The sequence below is a fragment of the Mus caroli genome, unplaced genomic scaffold (genome assembly GCF_978045245.1).
Source record: "Mus caroli unplaced genomic scaffold, Mus_caroli_1 scaffold_6, whole genome shotgun sequence".
NCBI classification, from domain to species: domain Eukaryota; kingdom Metazoa; phylum Chordata; class Mammalia; order Rodentia; family Muridae; genus Mus; species Mus caroli.
The window spans coordinates 102,118,758-102,132,979 of record NW_028227261.1 but is presented as its reverse complement, the minus strand read 5'-3'; the positions used below and the strand labels follow the sequence as shown (position 1 = coordinate 102,132,979).

Genomic DNA, 14,222 nt, shown 5'->3' with positions numbered 1-14,222 from the left:
AGCAGTAAACTAAATGTATGCTGATTACATTCAAGTCGTGTTCAGAAAGGGGAGGCTTACTCATTCCAATTGATAGAGTCATGGGACCATGATTTCCATGACATTGAAATATTTGCTTTCCATTTGACTCTTTGACCATGAAAAATATTGGCCGTGCCATTTCCATTTTTAGCAATGCTTGAGAAATTTATGGCTTGGGAAGAAAATAAATTCTTTGGGGGAAGTGGAGCAAACTCCTTCTTGAACAGAGGAAGCCCGGGCCCAGGGAATATGTCTGTGAGAGAGCAGATCAGCCTTGGTCATCTGGGTGACCAAGAAAACTCATGGATATGAACCCTGCTTCTCAGGCTTCTACATTCCTAGGCCAGTGAGGCTTCTGTTGTAGCTACTTGCATGCTGAGATGGCTATTCATAAGCAGTCAGATGATTGCAGGAAGTCTGGATAATGTGCAAGCCATGCTTAACTCCGTGGACACTGGGGTGGTCATATGAGAAGAGAGTTCACTGGCCTCCATATTTCATAGGAGTCACTCTCTTCCATCCATTTTCTTAACAGTGCATCTCCTGGCACTATTTATGATGCTGCAGGGGTAGAGCCTGATTGAAATGTGGATGCATGCTTGGCTTGAAATGACTGCTAGTACACTCTGAGCAATTGTGATAGATAGGTTTTGTGTTTCTCCTGGTGCCTCTCCATGTAAATTGATGACTGTTGCCCAGGGGAATGAGCTGGGCCTGAAAACACAAAGAGAGATTAGTTTAAGTGTGACAAGGCCATCATCTATAACGAGGGGCATATATCACTGTCGAGTAAGAGAGCTGTGGTGCCAGGAAGACCCCTACTGCATATAGAAGGTCTCCGACTCCATGGCTGACTGTCTAAGCCTTCTTAGCTCAACTGAACTTGTTCCCTCCAAAAAGCACTCTTTATTCAAATACGACAAAATAATTACTACTACCATTTGGCTTTGAATGGCTCAATTATGGCTGCAGTCACTTGTGCTAGTAATTACTAAAATTATGGTTTGGGCCTAAGGCCAGTTCTATCTTTCTGCTCTTCCCCATGGAAGCAAGGAAAGACATTTTATGGGAAAATAGATGATTTCCAGAGCCAGGTTGTAACAATTCATTTTAAATGACCTCAGTCAATTAGAAAATAAAATGAAATGGTCTGGCTGAGAACAAGGTTGCACTGTTTTTTTGTAAATGCTCTTTAAGAAGTCTGGCACCTGATGATGGTGATCCTTGAATAATTCTAGTCTGCAAAAATGCAGAAAAGCCTGTGTTTCCCTCTTATAGTCTTGTTACTATGCTAACCCTGTTAGAACTTCTTATTAGTTGGTTGTTATTTGATCCATGATACTTTGATTTTCCTAGAGCCGATATTCGGATTCTTAACATAGGCTTCTGGAAATAAGAACACACTGGGAATGTTTGCAGGTTTAGGGGCTTTCTCCATGTTTTATTTCTAAAAGTCCTCAGTAAATAAATAGGAGGTGATACTCATGTAAAGAACACAGACAACCAGAGAGGCTTCCTCCAGTGGCAGATGAGAACAGATGCAGAGACCCACAGCCAGACATCATGTAGAGTTGAAATTGGAGTTCTTCATCAAATTACACCCCCTCAGAGCTCAGGCAATTCAGCAAAATAGGAGGTGGGAAGATTGCAAGAGCCAGAGGAGGTAGAGGACACCAGGAGAATGGGGAACTCTGAATCCACTAATCAAGGCAAATAGGAGGTCACAGAGATTAACAGCAAGCGCAGGGCCCACATGGGCTTACACCTGGTCCTCTGTGTACCCTATAGCTATCAGCTTAGCATTTATATGGAACTCCTGACTTAGAGAAAGGGGCGGGGGTGGGATCTTTGACTTGATTGCCTGCTCTTGGGACTCCTTTCCTCCTCTTAGGTAGCTAGGTCCAACTTCAATACGCATTTTTTTTTTTTGCTTCATCTTATTATATTTTATTTGTCATGTTTGGTTGTTATCTCTTAGAAGCCTTTTCTTTTCTAATGAGAGAGAGAGAGAGAGAGAGAGAGAGAGAGAAAGAGAGAGAGAGAGAGAGAGAGAGAGAAAGAGAGAGAGAGAGAGAGAGAGAGAGAGAGAGAAAGAGAGAGAGAGAGAGAGAGAGAGAGAGAGAGAGAGAGAGAGAGAGAGAGAGAGAGAGAGAGAGAGAGAGAAAAGAACATAGATGACTCTCAAATTCTAGAAGTCAGTTTTCTCCAAAATAGCTTTGGTTAATTAAGTCAGTTAATACTCCTGATTTCTTAATCTAGAAGTGGGAATGCATACAAGAAATATTTGTCTTGATGTGTTGGTGAGCCTCAAATAAAGAACTAGAAAGGAAACAAATCAAAATGCTTCAAATAGAAAATAGCTAAAAGCATGGCCTGCTGGGTAGACTTCTATTGTCTACCTGACACATACCAGAGTCACCTGGGAGGAGGGAACCTCAACTGAGTAGATGCTTTGATTAGATTAGTCTGTTTGTATGTCTGTGCAATATTTCTTGCTTGCTAATTGATGTGGGAGGGTCCAGCCCACTGTGGGCAGTGTCATCCTTGGGTGCCTCCTATATAATAAAGCAGATAGAGCAGAAGCCAAATAGAACACACCAGTATGTAGTTTTCTGCCATGGTTCCTGCCTCTGCCTCTCTGCCTCTGTCTCTGCCTCTGCCTCTGCCTCTGCCTCTGCCTCTGCCTCTGCCTCTGCCTCTGCCTCTGCCTCTGCCTCTGCCTCTGCCTCTGCCTCTGCCTCTGCCCCTCTGCCTCTGCCCCTCTGCCTCTGCCCCTCTGCCTCTGCCCCTCTGCCTCTGCCTCCTCTGCCTCTGCCTCCTCTGCCTCATCTGCCTCTGCCTCCTCTGCCTCTGCCTCCTCTGCCTCCTCTGCCTCCTCTGCCTCTCTGCCTCTCTGCCTCTCTGCCTCTCTGCCTCTCTGCCTCTCTGCCTCTCTGCCTCTGCCTCTGCCTCCTCTGCCTCTGCCTCTGCCTCATCATGAGTCCCTACCCTGTATTTCCCTAAGTGATAGACTGTAACTTGCCAACTGAAATAATGGTCTTGTACCTGGTATTGTAAGGCTAATAACCCTCTGCCCCCAGTGGCTTTTAGTCGTGGTGTTTATCACAGCAACAGAAAGCAAACTAGGATACATGGCAAGTATTAATTAAACTATATCAATAACCATTTTAAATGTGAGGCTTCTAACTAGACTGATTGAAACACAGTAGATAGAAAAATAAGACCCATCTATATGCTATATACATGAAACCCAGTCTAACCATGAAAATTATATTCAGAGTAAAAGGATAGTGGATTGCTGGGGGCTAACCATGATGCTTCTCTCTTGAGGTCAAGGGGGAAAAGCTTCAGCAGGGGCAAGACGTGGCCTTGTGAAGCAGGGCAGTGGTCCCAGCACTTGGGAAGCAGAGGTTGGTCTTGTGAGATACTTAGAGTTGCCTTTCGATGATCAAATGTTTACCTGTCTTAAGTTTAAGTTACTTTGGAGTGGTGGCTGACCTGCCTAAGTTCCTCTTCAGCCAGAAACTTCAGTCTCTGGCTTTTAGCACCTCAAAGTAAGACAGAGGGGAATTAAGTAAAAGGATTTATGGCCAGTGCTCCTTTCTTGGGTGAATCAGCCAGAACCCTCTCTGGCTAAGCTGATTAACTCTTTGTAGACCAGAGCAGAAGGAAAGGAAAAGAATTAAGATGGTTTATGCAGTCAAATATGCACAGGCACACATACATTTAAACATTTACACACCCACACTCTGGCCAGGCTGGACTGTCACAACGAACTCCACAAGTATTCATAGATGCTTACATATATAAACATATACAGTCACACAAATATATAGACAAATATACACATTTGGATGGATGGGTGGGTGGGTGGATGGGTGGGTGGGTGGATGGGTGGGGCAGAACCTCCCCAAGTAAAACCACTCAACCAACAACTTTATTTCTTCTCTCTGGTCTTTTATACCTTCTTAGACAAAAAATTCTTTAGAAAATTACCTCAGAGATAAATGTTACATAGAACGGGAGTTTAGTGTAAGTATGAAAGCTCATTGTATTTCTTATGATGCAGCCTTTATTTACTAGTCTGAGGAGTGGGCGCATTGCATTCTTGACTTTATTACGTTTTTTCTAGCAACTAAGACTATCTCTAAAAACTTTCTTCCTAAAATTATTTGAATGAAATCAGGAATTCTATAGAATCATTCTCTATTTGTCTATATAGCATTACTAAAAGATAGTGCATCTTCTTAGGTCTGCATAAATCTGCTCAAAAAGGTGGTTCAACTCCTAATGAGTGTTATTTATTTAATAATAACAGGAAAAGCATATTACTAGCAGGAATCTTTTCTCGGATATAATCTCAGCCTTGCCTACAGATGCAAATCCATCATAGAGTGACAGTTTATGGTGGAACTCTCAGGAAGATCACCTGCTAGTTTTTAAGCTCTTTTAGATGGCTCTTGTCAGAAAATGATACTATGCTAACACTAATTAAAAGAAAATTAAAATTGCTACAGAAACTTGTCAAAAAAGCAAACATCAACTCAAGAAAAATTATCAGAGAAAAAGATATACATTGTATATGGTAAAGAGCTCTCATTGTATATGGAAATATCCACCTAGCAAAGGGACATCAATATGTATGCAGCCTGGTGCACTAGAACTGCAAGGAGAAAAGGGCAAATACAGGATTATAGTTGGAGATGCCCATACCACCCTTCTTTCAGTAATTGATAGACCAAGCAGGCACAGAATCAGTAAGGATATGGGTGACTTGAGCTCTGCTGTCAATCAACTTGATCTAGTTGACAGTTATAGGACAGTCCACCTACCAACACCAGATTGCACATCCTCATCAAACTCACATGGAATACTCATTAAGACAGACAATATCCTGACCCATAAAATATACCTTAGGAAATATAAAAAGGGCAGGAATCTCAGAGAGTATGCCTTCAAATCACGATGCAGTCAAACTAGAAATAAATGACAGAAAAATGCCTTGAAAATCCCCACATATGTGGAGGACATGGAACAGAGGCATTGAACATGGCATTTAGTCTTGAGGTCTTACGTGTGGGACTTACAGACTGACTAGTTTTGATTTCTCAGTTAACACATTAGTATATTAAGCATGGTATCTTTAACAAAGATGGGCAAAATAAAACTATGTTATTACATTGATTAAAATGTTGTTAGAGTCTTGACAAAACCTAATCTGCATTTATTCAGCAGACACTGCTATTTGTGAAATATTTTCATCTTTAACTTTTATTTATTCTTTCTCCCCACTCCCTCTCTCTCTCTGTGTTTCAAGGTATGTGTGTGGGTACACAGGTACCAAGGCCCAAAGACAAATTCTATGGAGTCAGTTGTCACCTCTCAACCGGTTGAGGCAGAAACATTTTCATTTCTGCTGCTGCACTGAGTACCCTAGGCTAGCCAGCCTGAAAGCATTGGAGTGATTCTCTGGTTTCCAACTCCGTCTCTCTGTAGGGTACTGAGATCACAGACGCACTCCACTATGTTGCTTCCCCACTTTTAATGTGATTTCTGGAGATCAAACTCACGTGACTGGGCTTATATGACAAGTGCTTTTACCTGATGACCCATCTCCCCTGTCCTCAAAATTCTTTAACCCCAAATTTGTTGAACAGTTACCCATAGGGCATCCTTCCATGTCAGTTATTTGAAGCAATGGACACCCAGTGATGTATAAACCAAAGATACAATCCTGTTTTCATGAAGCTTCTATTTCAGTAAGAGCAGAGAAGAAACAGACACATGTTAGCATAACACATTGTGGTGATGGGTGCTATAAAACAAACAAACAAACAAACAAGCAAACAAACAAACTTCTCATGGCCCAGCATCCAAGTTAAGTGATTAAAACACAGTGAAGTCACTTAAGTTACTTATCTAAAATTTTTTCAAACAAAAAAAAATATCAAAATGTAAGATTAGATTTTTTTTTTCTGGTGTCAAACTCCTGATCTTTAAGCTACTTTATATGTGGGTCTTTCTTACAAATGTGTGTGTTGTGATTTTGTTTTTGCTTTTTGTTGTTTGTTTGTTTTAGTAGAAGAATTGCTCTAGTACAGCAAGGAATGCATCTCCAAACATACTAAGCTAACACTACAAATAGGGTTCTTAACTGGGCAGGGTGGGCAATACCAGTATCTGGAGACCTTTCTGCTTGGAGTAGGGTACCACTGGCACCTTCTAGGTAGGGACTAAAGACAATACTTAGCATCCTACAGTCTATAACAAATAATTATGCATCCAATGAGTATAGAAACTCTGCTCATAAACAAAGTCAGAAGATATGGTCTTCCAAGTCCTGTACTCAGGACCCAGGTCAGAAAACAAAAGATCAAGTTTCTAGCCCCTGGTTATTGGATGAACTGTTTGGAATCGTCTTACCATTGCTACATCATAATCTTCCTTAACCTGATGAATCCTCACTTTAAATGGCAAGACATGCCCTTCCCAGTATCCTCTTCATCTCCACGCTGCTTTCGAATTCTGAGACCTTAAGACCTGAGGGAGGAAAAGAAAAATTAAAAAAGGAAAGGAAGAGAAAGATAGGAGGGGTAAAGGGGATGGTCAGATTTGTTTCTGTGTTCACTGATGTGTATATGAGTGACTTCTGAAATACGTTAACTTCTGCCATCTACCATCTCATCTAATCATGTCACAAAGCTCAGGGAGTAAGAGACTAGTATTAGAAAAGCATGTCTCCCCTTCACTTCCCTCTAAGTAGGGCTGGTAGTGGGTATTGTCCTAGAGTTGCAAACTTTCAAAAATTCTGCTTATCTGAAGTTACAGAATTATTATATAAGACACTTTTTTTTTTTTTTGGTAAAAAAAGAAGGGCTAGAAAGATGGCTAACTAGGTAAAAGTGCTTGTTTTCCATGCCCGATTCTTTGCGTTCCATGTCCAAAACCCATGCAAGAAATCTGGCAATAGTTGTACAGAATTGTAATCTGAGCACTCTATGGTGAGATTGAAGAGAGTGAAGAATCATCCCAAAGTTCATGGGCCAGCCAGCCTAGTGTATGCGCATGTCAGAAATAGCAGAAGAGATCGGGCCTCAGCACGGTGAAAGGAGAAAAATAACTCTTTCAGAAAGGTCTTCTCTGATCTCTGTAGATAGGCTTACACACACACACACACACACACACACACGTAAGAGGTGATACAGTGTATTGCATGAAACCCTCTCTGAGTAACACTTAAAATGACTGTTCTATTAAATAACTATTAGATGCCAGAAACCTTCTCTGATTCCTCCCAAATGCCCTTCAATCTTTGGTGTTTCATCCCAGGTCTGAGTAACTGAGTGACCTGAACAACCACAACCAAGCTACTGCAGCACAACAGAGAAGCAACAACAACAAAGAATAATGTTCCAATAGTACGGTCTGCTAACTACTATTTAGACATGAATGAGTAAAAAAATGTGAAAAAAAATGTGAAAAAAAAATGTTTAAACTCATTTTGCTTCCAAAATGGTAGTTCACAGCCAAGACGTGAGTAACTCCACCTTGTGTACATATTAAACTGTTTATTCATTGTTTAAAGAGAAAGTGACAAGTTTGTGATTAAATAATTTAAATCCAAACATTTGCATATTTTTGGGGGGAGGAGCATTTATTCATCAAGAAAGACTGCATTCCATTTAGTGTTTACTATCTTCTGAGTCAGACTTCTTGCTAGAGTGTTGCTTTAAATCTACCAGAAGATGAAAGATTCCTCTAAATCATTGGCCTGAATCCTGTCTTATTCATCATTGCATCTTAACATCACTTGCTGATTCGAAATACGATATGCCAAGCTTCATGAGGCTTTCTCTGTAACTTCAGCCTGAAATAGAACTTGCCCTGAGTTCTGAATTCTGTCTCTAGGGTAAACAGAACAGATTAGTCAGTATAAACAAAGGAATCCAGCAGCTAAGGTTCAGCTGAATGGGGTCTTGTTCATTTACTGAGGTATGCAACACATGCCCTTTTCCTTTTCAAGATGAAGGCTTGGTGAGAAAACAGTCTATTGAAATGAGCTGTGTCTAGAATATTGAGCTAATTTCTGAAATTCATCTTCTCTGACCACATTATGGAATGACAAGTTGGCTTTAACTTAGGTCTTTGAATACAGATTCTTCAAAGGTGAAAGTCTGTCATGTGATTACATAAGGGATTCCTGCAACAGTTACACATGGAGCAACAAGGCCATAAAGTTGATGGCCAAGGTGGATAGGAGTTTTGTTGTCATCTTAATTCTTAAATCATCTTTGGGATGCTATTCTGCACACTGCTTCTTTATATGGATCCATGCCATCCATGCCCACCATGCTCTCTTGCTAGTCTCTCTTCCAACTCTTAATTGTTTTCCTCCAGTATTTTTTCTTACAGACTATACTTCACACACATTCTTCTTGAGAGGATGCTGGTGTGTGAAGTTTTGGAGCTTTAGTTCCCCAAAATGTCTCTCTCTGAAATCCTATAAAATTTCGATCTGCTTCATGACGGCCACATCTACTGACTACATAATTCCAGAATGGTATTGGCTTTAAACAGTTTGAAGATATACTCATCATTTTTAGTGACAATTGAAAAAGCACCTTATGTTTCATGTACTGCAGCTTCACTTTGGTTTATTTTGATCTGGGTTTCTTTATTATTGGCTACAGTTGAATGTTATTATAATTCTAAGTGATGATTTACATATTTTACACATCCTTGAAAGATGTGAGCCCTTATCTCTTTCACAACTGCCTTTTCTAGTTTCCATCTTAAACCTAGTCATTTTGTTTTCTTTCTCTTATCTTCCAGTTTGTTTGCTTGTTTGTTTGTTTGTTTGTTTTTGCCTCTCTTAATGCAGTCTGAGTAATGGGTTCAGAGCTCTACTGTGCCATGGCAGTATCTCTCTTTGGCTGTGCTTATATTGCTTGATCCATTTAAATTTTCAATTTTTGTCATTTTTATTTCTCTTAATATTATTTGATTGTGTTTCATATCCTTCTGGGTACACACACACACACACATTCTCTCTGTTTGATTGCAATGATACCAGTAGTTAAAGCAAGGTCTTCACACATGTTAATAAATTCTCTACAATTACTAGTGCTCTACATTTTTAATTTGGGGACATGATCTCAGCTAAATTGCCCTGGATAGCCTTGAACTCCTCTGTAGCCCAGGCAGGGCTTGAACATGTGATCTTCTTTCCTCGGCCTTCCATGTATCAAGGATCGCAGTATTGCACCAAGTTTGTTACTGATTTTTAGTTATAAATTCATTTTTGGGAAATTTCTCATGAGACTTGAGTGTCCTGTGTTCCTGAGAGAATTTGTTTGCCTTTATTTATACTAGAGTCATTGTAAAATTAAAATTATGAGTCCTTCAGCTACTTTCAGAAACACATTGTTTGATATTAATCTATAAATATGTTGGCTTATTTCTAGCTATAAGTTTTTATGTTGACTCCTTGGGGTGATATTTTAAAGCTAATCTCCTTTAAGACACCAACATTTGTATACACAGACTGAGAAAGGTGTCTTGTATTGAATGTTCAACCTCAAACACCTTCTATTCATTGACCCCTGTCATTTGTAGCTGTCAGTTCTGCCTATCAGAACTGAAGCTTGAAAGCACCAGATGTAGGCAATGACCAGTGTTCATGTCATTCTCCCAATATGCTTTAAAACATCTTACTTCTGAAAATTTTTCTCATAATCATCCACACAAATATGTATAATAGAGATCTAACTTGTTATTCCCAGTGTAAATGTATTGCTTCTATTTGTACCTAGTTTATAGCACTCGCATCAAATAATCAGTGTCTAAGAACCCAAGCTGGGTCCCATAGAAAGCAACCTCCTTCCCTTTCATCCTCCCCAGTGCTAGCATAACAAGTGTGAGCCACTAAGTCTGACTGTCCAACAGTTTACATGGTGTTCCATATTTCTTTATTTAAGTTAACAGTATATTCAGCCATCTACTTTTCTTGGTAATAAGCCTTCTCATTTCACTTGAATAGATGCTTAATATTAAATACAATGAACAGAGCATCATTCATCCAACACATCTCTCACTGATGTACATTTAGGTTATTTTCAGTTTTTTTAACCACCATGAAAACTGTCAATTTGTGTACTTTCTGTATATCTAAAATAAAACTTTATAGTTAGAATTGTCAGGTCAAAGAATAGGATGCTTAAAATTTTAAAAATATATTCTCTGAGATTATAATATAATCGCATCATTTCCATTTTCTTTTCCTCACATGTACTCCTCCTCCTTGCTCTCTGTCAAATTCAGGAATTTTTCCCCTTTAATTGTTGGTGTGTGTGTGTGTGTGTGTGTGAGAGAGAGAGAGAGAGAGAGAGAGAGAGAGAGAGAGAGAGAGAGAGAGAGAGAGAGAGAGTTATTAGTAAGTAAATAAATACAACCTGCACAATCTGTAGACTACTACTTGTATGCGTATGTTTTCAGGGATAATGTGTATTTTCTTTTCTTTGAGTTTGCCTTTCAGACCTTGAAAAACTACTTTGAAAAAGAAACAACCACAACATGCCCGTATCTTCACTCCGTTATATTCACTGTGCACCCTGTGCATGTTACCAAGAATTTGAGAAATAGTTTGTCTCCTCCTAACGTTGTTCCAGCATTAATTCCAGAGTGAGCATGTTATAAGCACATGCATGGAGTACTTTTAATAGATCTTTTTCATGCAAGATGAAAAACTGATTTGAAGCTATATTTTTTTTTCTCACCTTCGACTCATGAAATACCATCTGTTAAACCAATGGCGATCGAGCTTTCATCCAAGTGTGAGTGCCCTAGCTGTGTGGAAGGTAGTCCGAGTGAGTCTGACTGGAATTACTCTTCCGGAAAGAGAGGGGATGGCGCTTCATACTCAAGGTTAACTAAGAAATCCACAATCTCTCCCATCATGCAACGCTTCCTTTCTCAGTGTTGTTCTAACGAACTGGGAAGCACTAACAAGGAAGACTTCACATTTCTCGCTTCAGAGGAGGAAAGTTCTGTGGACTTCTCTCAAACACAAAACCTCAGCCAGACATCAAAGAAGACCAAATCATTGAGAGAACTGACTATCCAAGAACTACTGAGCAAGTTTGGAGACAGTGAGAGGCTTCCACCCCACTCTGTGTCCTTGAGCCATTTTAGAGACCATGTGGTTGTGAAGTTTAGACGAGCTCTGTACTATTCTGGGATCTGGGTAAAATATGTCCAGGGCTCTGGACTGAAAAGGTTCTTTTCAGCTCATTATTTTAAAAGAAATCCCAGTAGCCTGCACCGGCTGATTCCCTGGCTGAAACGAGAACTCACAGCTATCTGTGGAGACTATGGTTACACAGTGAAGAATATCCTGACTGCCATTCTCCATCACATGACGAAATTTAACTTGAACAGTGAAGCTTTCACTCACCTCCTGGAGCCTTATCTCTTCCAATACACCCAGCACTTTCTTCATGAGTTTATCAGTTTTGTTGATTCATCTTACAACATGGAGACCTATGACCGCAATGCCATCTATCAGTGTCCTGTTTCAAGGTGTTCGAAAAAAAAGAGCACAGTTTCAGCTCCAGCCTTTTCTTTCCCACAGGAGCTCTCCTTCATGAAATCTCAACGAGGCATAAAGCAGTCCAAGAAGACCTGGAATAAGACTGGGCAGAGCTCTGACTCTGGCTTGAAACAGTTTCCTAAGGGTCATTCCTCAAAAAATCCCCAAATCTCAACAACCCATCAGAAACCAGCAAACAAACGCCATGTCTGGACCAAAGATGAGTGGGGGTCAGATGATTTCAGAGGCGTGATTTGTACTACTAATTCACTGAATTGGGCTTATCTCAGGGCAAGAAGGCCAGACAAAGAGTATTATAGAAATGATAACCAAGAGAAAAAGGCAGAAAGCACAAAACTGCTTCCTCACCATGTCCAGGATCTAAAGAGGCAGGAAACAAGTCCAAACATCTTTAGAGCATTGATAGATTCTAATCAGGCACTCCCCAAAGAGTGCACTATAAGGGAAACAAATGTTTTGAATCCTGGCCAACAGGTACATTATCAGAAAAAAGAAACAGAAAGAAAGAAACTTGAAGAATCTTCACTAAAGGCTTTTCAAAGTTTGCCCAAAGAAAGAACCTTGATAAAAAGCAAATCCAGAGAAAGTAATCATTCTTGTCTTTGTGTCTCAGAAAATAGCACCTCTCCTACTAGAAATGATAAGATGCTGACTTCTATTAGTAAAAAGATGGTAAGGTACAGCCAGTCCTCCCAATGTGTAGAAGTTGGTTCACACCACAGTAGAAGAACCCAAAGACAATACAGTCCCAGGACACCCAGATCCAAATCCTGGTGTGTCAGAATTAGAAAGCAATCCGTGAGCAGAGGTCAGAGTAATCTCTCTCTGAGAGCACTGTCCAAAGGAAGTGCTCATGGCTGTGAATCAACCTACAGGGTGGCATCTTTGAGCCCAGTCCACCATGACCAGGCTTGTTTAACAGCTGGAAAGAATTGCAAATGTGCTTCCACGGGTGAAGGTGAATCTCAAACTGGAGGGCATTGTGACAGTCTCTCATGCCTAAAGACTGAGAAATGTCACTCTCCAAGTAAGCTTGGTATGAAGGGGAAGCGCCTAGTTGGTAGAGTTACGAGAATCAGAACACATAGGCGCAAAAAACCCAAATACCAGTGTGTGGGTACACAAACCACAGCAGAGTTCAGGGATGACTTGGGGGATCTCGAGGGTAAAAGCCAAAATGGCTTTTGAATTGTCATCCTGAATGTGTGACTTCCTGCCGAAGGTAAATTAGAAAAAGAAAGGAATTCAAGACTTCAGAACCTTCTAGCCAAGAATGAATCTAAAATAGATATCATCAGAAGCATAAAGATCTAAGTGGTTTTGAAAGGCAAATTAGTCTACTTAGTCACCAAGGCTCATTGAAAGTATGGATCTAATCTGAAATATATGAAAATATTTATCATAGCACTTGGTAACTAGAACAAAATATCTGATGATTAAATTCAAAGCTCTTTTTGGGCACAAGTATACATTATTAAATTATTCATTTATGTAAATATTTCTGTCTGCCTTTTGTAAATGAGTAGATTTCCTAAAAAAATATTTTTACTTGGGCTCTGCATAATGGCTCAGTGGGTAGAAGTGCTTGCTGCCTAGAGTCAATCTCTGGGAACCACATGGTAGAGGGAAAGAACCAATTCCTTCAAGCTCTCCTCTGACAAGTATGTCATGGCATGGACATGCCACCCTCATTCCAAACACACCCACAGTAGGAAGGGGATGTAGTTTAAACTTTCTTTTAAATACGTTACTTCTATATATTTTTGAGCTCAACGATGAACATTGGTTGGTCAGATTCCCCAAAACTACAAAGACTATATTAATAATAGAAATATAGATTACTTAACAAAGTTATACATATTAAGTTAAACTTGCTTGTGTGTGTGTGTGTGTTATATTTTAGAACTAGTAGAATTAGTTCACACCAATCTATTTACTAGCCGAACTAGTGTGCCTAGAAAATATGACAGGACCACTGTCTTACCACATCTACTTGTCTCTCTCTCTATATATAATCACTGTTCAGCCACTAGGATTTTAAATCCATTTATGTAAACTCTAGTATTTTACAGCCTTCTCCACATAACCTGACATGTAGGTATTTTAAGGGGATATGTTTAAGCAGTTCTGATTCTTCAATCACAGAAGCCAGATCCAATGATGGGGGCTACTCCTCATAAAGCTATTCAAAGTATTTTGCCTTTGGCCACAGGATTGATGAGTCAGGTAGTGATTAAGCTATTCTTGTATGTTCCAAGAGTTTTCAAACTATTCTGAGATAAGAGTGTTTCTTCCAAATGATTTTGAGAATTGTTCTTTCTAACTCCATGAAGAATTGAGTTAGAATTTTGATGGGGATTGCACTGAATCTGTAGATTGCTTTCGGCAAGATGGCCATTTTTACTATATTAATCCTGCCAATCCACAAGGAACCCATGGCTCCATCTGCATGTGGCAGAGGATGGCCTTGTTGGACATCAGTGGGAGGGAGGAGCAGCTCCCTTGGTCCTGTGGGGCTTTGATGACCCAGTATAGGGGAATGCCAGGGCAGGAAGGCAGGAGTGGGTGGGTAGGTGGGCAGGGAAGCACCCTC

The 14,222-nt window shown here is 40.1% G+C and overlaps 1 protein-coding gene across 1 annotated transcript; it reads left to right on the top strand.

Moving 5' to 3' along the window:
• The first annotated feature begins 7,969 nt into the window (after positions 1-7,969).
• Positions 7,970-13,083, top strand: LOC110292841 (uncharacterized). Its single transcript, XM_085838454.1, is given in 3 exon segments — positions 7,970-8,013; positions 10,556-12,812; positions 12,815-13,083. Coding segments are annotated over 2 exon segments (2,025 nt in total). The 5' UTR covers positions 7,970-8,013; positions 10,556-10,828; the 3' UTR covers positions 12,856-13,083.
• Positions 13,084-14,222: the final 1,139 nt, after the last annotated feature.